The 10,154-nt window shown below is 36.3% G+C and overlaps 1 protein-coding gene across 3 annotated transcripts in view; it reads right to left on the bottom strand.

Moving 5' to 3' along the window:
* Window positions 1-1,132: 1,132 nt before the first annotated feature.
* Window positions 1,133-10,154, bottom strand: part of TRIM8 (tripartite motif containing 8) — a 65,858-nt gene continuing 56,836 nt past the window's right edge. For all 3 annotated transcript variants that reach the window (XM_081954365.1, XM_081954364.1, XM_081954363.1), the window contains exons 4-7: window positions 9,580-9,813; window positions 7,093-7,124; window positions 6,209-6,324; window positions 1,133-2,492 (exon numbers count right to left, since the gene is read on the bottom strand). In XM_081954365.1, coding sequence (XP_081810491.1) covers window positions 1,885-2,492; window positions 6,209-6,324; window positions 7,093-7,124; window positions 9,580-9,813 — 990 coding nt within the window. In that variant the 3' untranslated portion in view covers window positions 1,133-1,884. The remainder of the gene's footprint in view (window positions 2,493-6,208; window positions 6,325-7,092; window positions 7,125-9,579; window positions 9,814-10,154) is intronic.

The following is a 10,154-nucleotide window of genomic DNA, read 5'->3' as shown; positions in this document are numbered from 1 at the left end:
CTCCTGAAATTTCCATTCAACATTTTCAAAGGTTGGGAATTCTGAGAGTTTATAACCCAATATATCTGAAGAAAAATAGATTGAGAAGATTGATTCAAAAAATGACCAATAGAAAGCAGCTCTAAACCATAGGGTTGGTTTAAAAAAAAAAGCAGTACAAACCTCTATAGGTTTATGTAGAAGCGTATTCCATTGAGTTAAGTAATCAAATGTTGCAGAAGTGTGCATAGGTTTGTTGCCTAAATGTGTTATAACAGCAACATATGGACAATCAAGATTAGTTTAAAAGCAGAACCTCAGGTATAACTCTGACAAAGCTTAGAATGTGATATTTTTGTTTTAAATAAAGGAGATACCCCAGAAAGCAAAATGTGGTACTATATTAATAATCTGCTTTGCTTATCAAGTTATTATGACCGTCTCTTTCTTAATTTGCAAATCTCACATTTTTACATTTTAACCAAGTTTTAGCAAATAAGAAGCAAAGTCTGACCATTATGCAATGCCCATATCATTCTTAATTATAGCACCCATATACATTATATGTATCGTTTATTCTGAAATACTTTTCTGATCATGTGTTTTCATTACCTCCAAACAGAAATGACATTGCTATTTCATAGAGTAAGGAATTGCCAGATATTTCAACCCATTTTTTCAATATTTACCCCATTATCTATTTAGAGCAGGGGTGTCAAACTCAAGGCCCACATCCGGCCCATGCAGTGTTTAGACCTGGCCTGTGGGAGTGCTCTGGAAATAGAGAAGGACCGGCCCATGAAAATGGAGCTTTGTTTTCAGCCGCGACAGCCTCCTGCAGCCCTCTGCCAGCAGAAAACAAAACTCCCATTTTCATTGGCAGAGGGCTGCAGAAGGATCCCTCCAGCCCCACCCGCTGCGCTAGCCACGCCCATCCTGGCCACGCTCTCCTGGCCCCCCAGGTCAAAAACAACCCTGATGCGGACCTTGATGAAATCGAGTTTGACGTGCCTGATTTAGAGTTTGTCCCAAGGGCATGCATAGACAAAGAAGAGTGTGATCTATTTTTTTAAAGGCTTTCTGAGCAACATATCCTTTTTTCCAGACACAGTTGGGTAAAGTAATGCCCACACAGGCAAACCAGAACAAGGCATTGCACTAAGTGATCACATTTATTTGAATATTTTGTGTGTGTGTTCTAAAATTGGTTACAGAATAAATACCTGCATCTTATAACAGGAAGTCCATTTTTTTTTAATACAAAGTGCTTGTTAGAGGAAGTTGCATCAACAAAACACAGGAAGCCATGTGTGTACTTAGGCACACACTTCCCTCCTGGAAACTAAAACAGATTTTTAATTTTTTTTTAAGTTTCTTTTCCCTTTTTTGTGCATTTCATTTCCTGCCATTGTGTATTTACAAATCTCTGAAAGAAGAAAAAATGCCAATATGTACGATACGTGGCCTTTTAACACACAAAAAAAAATCAGCCTTAAAAAAAAAACCTCTACAAGTGTCATTTCTTAATGAATCAATGATAGAAATTTGTCTTAAAAATGGGAAGGAAAAATAATTAATAGGAAAACCAAAGAGCCCAGACTTTGAAATAAAAAGGATCATCTGTCCCTTTAAGTTTTCCCCACAGGAAAGTAGCAATGTCACATGATCCAAAGCAAATACTTGATTGAAATTCTTGTTAATTTTTTCCCCACGGTTTCCCATTCCCAACCTGATAGAAAGAAAGGAATTTTAAAGAATTAAATTAGAAATAACAGATGACAACAATGCCCCACTCTGAATCTGGCATGTGGTAGGGATAGATGGAAATGGATTTGATTGAAAACAACAATAAAGACTAGATTTAAAAAATTCAAAAATCAACAGGATTCTACCAAGATCAGATGGTTAACTGGTGACATAGTGTTTGGTGGAAGGCTGACCATAAACTCTATAGAAATCCTGGCGTCCATGTTGCTGAGATGCATCAATCCATTCTCTCACTGCCAATCCTGGAAGCGACTGAGGTACAGATGGAGCAGGTGGGAGTGGGTGGGAATATTCCTGTGACGACACTGTCCATGGAAAGTGGCCGGATCGTGGATAGGGCTGATGCCCACTGTGATTGGATACTGAGGAACAGTAACAGTTGTCCACTGAGCAGACAAGAATTTTGCGCCCACCATACTGGGACAACACAGACTGCTGAGATGATGTGCTGTTGGGATAGTGAGAAGGGTTGAACATGGAGCTGGAGTGAACTGGTTGGGGGCCACTGGGGAGTCCTACTATGTGCTGTGTGGAGCTACAAGGCACCATGGGTTGTGCAGACTGGCCTTCACCAGCCGAAGCCCCCTGGCTGACGTATTGGTTGGCAACGGGTCCCGAGGAAGGCTCCAAGAAACTGGCTTCTGGGAAAGCTGTGGAGTGCTTGCGTTTTTCGGCTCCTGAGTTACTGACGCTGCAGGGGTACATAGGGATGCTCTGCAGGAATGGCACAGGGGTACTGAAGGGACCTGAAATGAAACAGAGAAAATAGGTGACATCTCCATTAAATGTCACTCTGCTTTTTCAGCTGAGTGATTAATGCAACAGCATAGATCCATATGTTTGCCAGTAATATAATCAACTCTGGCAGATAATGCCAGAGACAGACATGATCTCAAAACTGATAGAAACTAGGAAAAGAACCCCTGTTTATTCCAGCTATCCCTTGTATGCTTTCCATAAAAGTAATCTCTAGGGGCCTCCTCCATTTAGATGGAGACGTCTGATGGATTTCTGTTCTTATAATGAATAAATAGAAAGAGAAAATATTTTTCACTAAATGTTATCTATAATCTGCGGGAAAGATGACAGGGTTTTCCAATAATGGAACAATAACAATGTCAAATATAATTTTGATGCAGAACGTGAATTTCTGGAACCCAGAACAATGGGCTCAAAGATTTAAGCTTTCCAATGTATTAATTTCTTCACCTATATAAAGATTAGATAGAGTGGGGGTTTACAATCCTGAAAGAGCTAGGGGTGCATTCTCACAATAATTTTCCCAACAACAGGCAAATGTGAAATGCTTGTCCAATCATCCAGTCTCATCCTTGAAATACACAATTTTGGACCCTTGAGGAATTTCCTATCATTGACCCAGTAATCCATTCACGAATCAGCCAAATTTGACTCTTGTACTATCTACAACTAATTAACCTCCTTGTTGCTCCTTATTTCACTTCTAGCTTATTTTCTATTTACCTTTTCTCAATCAGATTAAGTGATTAATGATTATATGGTGAAAATAAATAATCTGATCCGAGGCAGCTTCTTATTTACTAATTTAAGGTAACAAACAATTTCAACCAACATGTACCATTTGGAGACTGATTAAAAAAAAAGGTCATATTATGTCAAATAGGAAATACTAACACTATAATACAAATACTGGTCACTTTTACCAGAAATATGTAATCTGGGACATATATACATTAACAAGCAAACACTATTTATATTATTCCAGCAAGAAACACTTCACTGAAGACCAGGAAACTCAGTGAAAAGGCACTTTTGGTACGTTTTCATCTTCTGAAGATTAGGTTGCTGGCCATTTTCATGCATGATGCACTCTTCAAATATTATCCAGCGTATATAAAAATGGAAGCAGAAACAGAAACAAACATTTTACGAAAAACCTCAAAATGCCCCAAGTGCCTGGAAATTGTCCTTTATGAGTAACTTACATTGCACTTAGCCCAACGGTTGACTTGGTAGCCTATAATCATTTGAGCATGAATCATTTACAAGTAATGGTAAAAGGTAGCTTTGGATACATAAAACTCCCCAACTTTAGCCTCAATGGAAATATGGTCTTACCTAAAATCTGTAGAAATTCCATTATTATATAAGTAATGGATTGGGCAAAGCTGGTAAGTAAAGAAGCTATCTCTTTTCAACATGGTTATAATTTCAGAGCAATATTAAGCTAACATAAAATAACTCTCAGACACATAATGCATAGTAACATTTTTATGGAGATACTCAGTCACCCAGGTCATGGTTGTCCCAAAGGTGCTTTTTAAAGAGGCAATTGAGCTTTCTAGTTTTTCTTTGAAGACGCTTCACTTCTCATCCAGAAAGCTTCTTCAGCTCTGACTGGATGGTGGAGAATGGAAGGATTTCATCCCCATCATCCAGTCAGAGCTGAGGAAGAAGCTTTTGGATGAGAAGCAAAACGTCTTCAAAGAAAGAACAAGGAAGTCCAGTTGCCTCTTGAAAAAGTACCTTTGGGATAGTAACATTATTAGGTTACAACAGAATACAAAATATAAAACACATAGTAGAGGTAATAGTAAGACCATATATTAAAGATAGAATAAAAGAAGCTGCAAATTGTACTTCCATGTCACCCCTTCAACTGACTTCAATCAGATTCACATATGCGGTTCTCAACTTTTGGATTTGTTGAAATAAAGGGCCGTATTATTATTACATCTGCATGTAATAATAATGTGCATAAATAATCAGGAAGTCTGCAATTGTGGCAAGATGTATTATTATTTAATATTAATATGCCGAGTGGTTCAGAAAGATTTTTGGAGGTAATATCTTACAGTCATTTTCTAATGAATTATTTCTATTAATATATATTTGAAGAGACTGTACAGCATTTCATATTACACTTGGAACATTTGCCCATTTAATACAATATCATGGAAGCCTTCTTCTCATATACAAATATTTCCATATCAGCAGAGTATAAACATTAAAATAATTATTCACAAATATTATAAATTAGGAATTGGTAACCTTTCCCATCGCCATAGCATGCTCTCATTCAGTAACGCAGAAATCTTTGATCAATATAATTAGCTGAAATCTAACGAGAATACTGAAATTCACAATGTGTCAATGTTGAATTCTTAAAACTTGATGATTTATCATTTTGAAGGATATAGAAATGCCATTCAGAAATGTCCTCAACATTCTAGAGCCAAGGGGCAATATATGTATAACCCCTTTTCATCCTTGCCTCATACATTTTAACCCATTAACAGCTATTCCAAGTGCAACTGAACACAGCCATATCACAGCTGGTGAAAATAGCAGGCTCCAAATGTTTTGGATAATAATCTACCACTCTTCACCTCTGGTATCTGACAAATAATAATAAGAACATATTGGTTGCTACAGAATTACTCAGGGGACTTAGTAGTATAGCAGTAATTGGAAGAATATCTTAAATAAAAGAGATCTAATGTCTCTTTTAACGTCTTTCCTAGATTAAGGCCATGCTCTACAGCACAGAGTAGAAATCTTATGGCCCTTCCAATGCTTTTGGATTACCAGTTTCAATCAAAATGGTAAATTGTGAAAGCTGGGAGTCTAACAACATTTGGAAGGAAACAGATTTTCTATTCCTATTCTAGACGTTAGGTAGAAAATAGCCAAGACATCAGAGCTATTTTTTCCAGAACTACTAAGACCACTCTGTAAAAAAATGCAGAATGCCTTTTTTTTCTAAACTATATCTTAATCTTAGTACATCTAGAACTAACAATATATAGTGAAAATATTGTGAGAAGAATATCATTTTGTGCCACATCCATGCCACAACTCCTTAACCCCTTTGAATTAAAATTAAATTGCCAATTAAAAAAGCAGCACACTGTAAAGAACGTAAAACAAATGAAAAGAAATAACACAAAAATAAAATGTTATTTTTTCCCTTAAAAATAAATTGTTGGAAAACCATGTACAGATTTAAGATTGGGATCCTGTCTGGGTTGGTCACTGGGACCCGAGGTCTAGTCTTCTGAGCTTTTGGACTCATCCTAAAGTCCATATTCAGGGAACATCTCTAGCAGAATGTGTGCTTTGGGCTATTCTATGTTTATCTATGTGATACCTGGTTGCCTGTAGCTTTTGATATAAAATCCCTATTCTATAGAACCCAGATTCTTCTCCTGGGATTATTTCCTTGAAATACAGAAGCAAATCTGTGAATATGTTGTGCAGTCTTTTGCTTATTCCTAGGGGAAGAGATGTAAAATTCAATTCAACGACACTCTCAAACCAAAAAAGGTCCTGTTCACATATATGTCACATTCCCATTACCCTGTTTCCCGTGGTTTCCAATTTTCAAAAAGAATTGTTTTAAAAAGATACTCTGTTCCCGATTCATGCAAATTGGAAATTCAGTAGTGAGTATACAAATGATGAAATGGGTAGTATCACTCACCTTCCAGGAGCTTCCGCAACTGTTTTTCCTTCTTGGCAATCTCATTCAGGAAGAGCTTGGAATTGAGGTGGCCAATTTTAGGAGGGGGCAGAGTGCCTCCCGTGCAGTTCTGAGTCCTTAAAATGAGCATTACAATCTATTACAACGTATTTTTTAAAATGAAAGCCAGCTGTAAAAATATCCACAGTGCCTCTTATTAGGCTATCTGATTCTTTCTTGCGGCTCCATCCTTCTGCTAATTTCAGGGAAGCCTTAATTGTTCAAAAATTTCTCTCCCAATGGATTCTGGCAAACTCGTTCTCCCTATATCCCTACGAATTTTCTTTCCTCCACATATCCTCCTTTCTTCTTGCAAAAAAATTTATGTAAATTTAAGACTTCCCATGTCTTTTTAAGAAAACAGTGTTCTCAACCGCCAAACGTCATTTAAACTAATATTTTTTCTTACATATTTCTGTCACTACTAACAGAGAACAGTTTATTTATGGAGATTCTCTGGTTTTGCAGATACAGGATTTTGCATAATTCAAAGCATCTTTTTCTTCTCTGATTTGAGTGGACACAAGTAACACAAGTGTGTAGCAGAAACTAAAGCAGAAATCCTCCCAAACCATAGTTCCATCAATGCAGAAGCAAAACTTGTATTTCTTGTGTTTGAGAAATATAGTTGTCATATTCTTGAAATCTCTCTCTGAGTAAACTACACAGCAGAGAGTTCCATTACAGTGCAACAATAACCCATGGTTATAATAATGGCAGCTGAGGAAAGAAATCAGCTTTGTTAATGTTATCTTTACAGCCACTCAGATGGCTATCTGGATTTCCTGCATTTCAAACCCACCCTCTATTATGCAATCCCAAATTGCAGCCAATAGATTTCTTACCTATCCATCAAGATCTTCACCGACTTTGTATTCTAGAACAGAATAAAGAAATACAATTAGTAGTTGTCAATCATATAAATCTCTCATGGCACATAAGTTTTCCCAATTCTGCAGATATCTCGGGTGTTCCCACTGATTATATAAATTTATTAAATTCATCTCCAACAACCTATAGGTCACTCTATAACCAAACTACCTGATGCTCACAGCTCATAGAGTCATGTGTTTTGCATATTATCAGATTCATTCTCAGCATTTTCCAAAGTTTTTCAGTTAACAAGAATGGCTTCTGGGTGAAACTCTAGAATCTAGTGGCCACCATTATGAATACTCTCAAGGTAGATGGCAAATGTTTCTTCTCATAAAAGATAATCTGGATTTCTTTTCAGAGTTGTTGTAAAGTTCATGAGAATATATGTAGAGCATTTTGAAGTACTATATTACTACTCTGCCCCCCAACTTATACAGTATTACATTATGCTTCTACCAATAACCCTTCATTTCTCTGTTGTAACTGAAATATATGGGATCAGTATGGAATCAGCTATTCAAGTTCAATCAGTGGTGTACAATATCTTATGTTAATTGCAAAAAATACTAGTAGTTTGCACAAAAATTCTTGGTTTTAGGTAGATTTGCTATGATCTCCTGGACTACAATAATGAAAATAAGAGAGCTCTCTTAATTAATCTTACACATTTAATTAATCTTGCAAATAATCTTAACTCTGAAACAAATAGAAGAAGTTACTAAGCAAATATTTTGAGTTAGGTGAAAACCCAATAACTTTATCTATTGCTCTATAACGAGTCTAGTTTTTATCATTTTAGCTGTAGTATATGGCAAGATAGACTCAGGATTTTAGAGCACAAGATTATCACTATTGCTGTCATTTCACTACACTTCCTTGACTTCATGCATCTACTGAACGTTAACCTCACATTCATTTTTTTAACTCACTCTGCCATTCTTCTAGTAGTCTGGTTTGGGACTCTTGCTGAAGCACAATTAAGTGTAATATGATATATAAACCCACTTGATGAGATATAGTAGAATGTAAATACGTTGCCAATCAATTATTGAGATTTACAAGGAAGCCTCTTTTTAATAGAGCCATTAATATTCAGGAGGCAAAGAAACTTCCTAAACTGGGTATTAGGCCATTTGGTGTACATGAAAAGATTTTTAGATAAGAATGCTGAGTAGAACCTTATTTGAAGTAAGGTCTACAGTAATCTTTTTACTCATTCATCTGCAGTATGACCTAAGGCGGCTACATTTAGAAAACAAATAGGAGGGTTGACTAGGCATCTCCAACCCAATTTGGATTTGAATCTCAAATCCAAATACATAAGCCTAAAAGATGTTGATTGGATTCTGTCCTTGGGCCACTTGACCCAAAATATAATAGTTTTCTTTTATTTCAACTACAATTTCTTTTATGGCGGGTAATAACATTGTTATCTTTGCCTTAATCTTTAAGGCAATTTTCTTGTCCAATTTAAGTCTTCAGCTCTACTTAAAACTAGAACATATATTTTATTCATAGATAAGGAAGAACGAACTTTAAAAAAATATTATGCTACCAAATTATCCAAGTTTAACATTTATCACCATTAAGTCCTTTTGATCAATTCTATATCCTTGCCAAGTGGTAAGATTAACCATATATTTGGATGTCCCCATGGTATACTATACGGTAAAATGAAAGATAAAATAATGTTCTACATGGGCTAATTTTCAACTCTTAATAACTTTAATTCCCACTGTTAATTTTGACACTGCTAATCCATATGCAGAAACTGTATGGGTCTTAGCCTTAGTTCGGAATATGAATGTTTAAATCCATCCATGAGAGCTAAGAGTAAAAACCTCTCCTACTATAGCCTAGAATTTTTCTATCAAACTTTGTTCTACTTCTCTTATCACTTCTATAAACCTTTTTCAGACATTCTCATCCTTTGTGGACAAAGTAGCATTTAAACATGCAGAAACAGTGACAGCATTTCTATATCAAACAGGGAAATGGAATAATAATTGAATACTCTTTTCTATAGGAACATATATTCTTTCATTCTCTGCACAATGTTTTTGTGTGTTGCTGCAGAAGCTTAAGAATTATTAAAGAGAGAGAAGCCATAAACAATCAAATAAGTCAGTAAAACTGACCACAGAAAGTTAATCAAATTGAAAGTAATATCGTTTTGCCAGGTAAATATGGAAGGATTCATTAAGGTAACTTGAGAAAAACAAATGCAGAGATGGGAGATGGCATATGCAAGCTGAAAAGGTTATAATGAAGAAAGGGGAGAAAGAAGAAATTCCTATTGATAGGATGGGAGACAAAGATTAGAAATGAAGTTACAACTTGTGAGCTTAATGAACCCAGTACTGGTTTGAAGCGACTGTTTAAAAGCTCTGAACCCTTCTTTTATTGTAAATGCTCAGCCCAGACCTCTCCTTCTCCAAACACATTCCACTTTTCACCTTCATGAAGTTGATGTCTTCTGTCTTGTCATACATGACCTGAACAGAGCTTAGCAGTTTCTTGGCCTCCTGCATGCGTTCGCTCAAATGCAGCACCTGGGCAGCATTCTCATTGCAGAATTTGGCTTGGGCCTTGTCAAGGATCTCCATTGTTTTGCGCAGGTCCTCATCAAGTATCTGATGCATCTTTTCATACTGTAGGCGCACCTCATCCTTCAGCTGGCTTACCTTCTCCTATTGGTACAGAGAAAGAAGAGTGCCCAAAGTCAATCTCCTCTCTTATTTACTTACTACATCACTCATAACGGATAGTGGTGGTAATGCTTGATTCAGAAAATTTATTCTAGGCAATTTTCACTCTCATTTTTTTTACACAGGTTCATTTGCTTTGCTCTATTGTCCTATATAAACGTTAAAAGAATAAAGCTACTTCAAGATGTGAATTCAACAGAGTGGTGAGGGTGTGCATCTTAGCAAATCACACATAGCAGCTGTGAAGCATCATCTACAAGAAAATATTTTTTTGCTTTTCTCCTTGATCAAGATCAGGCCAAATTAATCCTAGATCAAAATGG

This window comes from Natrix helvetica (genome assembly GCF_964273705.1).
Source record: "Natrix helvetica genome assembly, chromosome: 5".
NCBI classification, from domain to species: domain Eukaryota; kingdom Metazoa; phylum Chordata; class Lepidosauria; order Squamata; family Natricidae; genus Natrix; species Natrix helvetica.
This window is presented reverse-complemented; position numbering and strand designations above follow the sequence as displayed.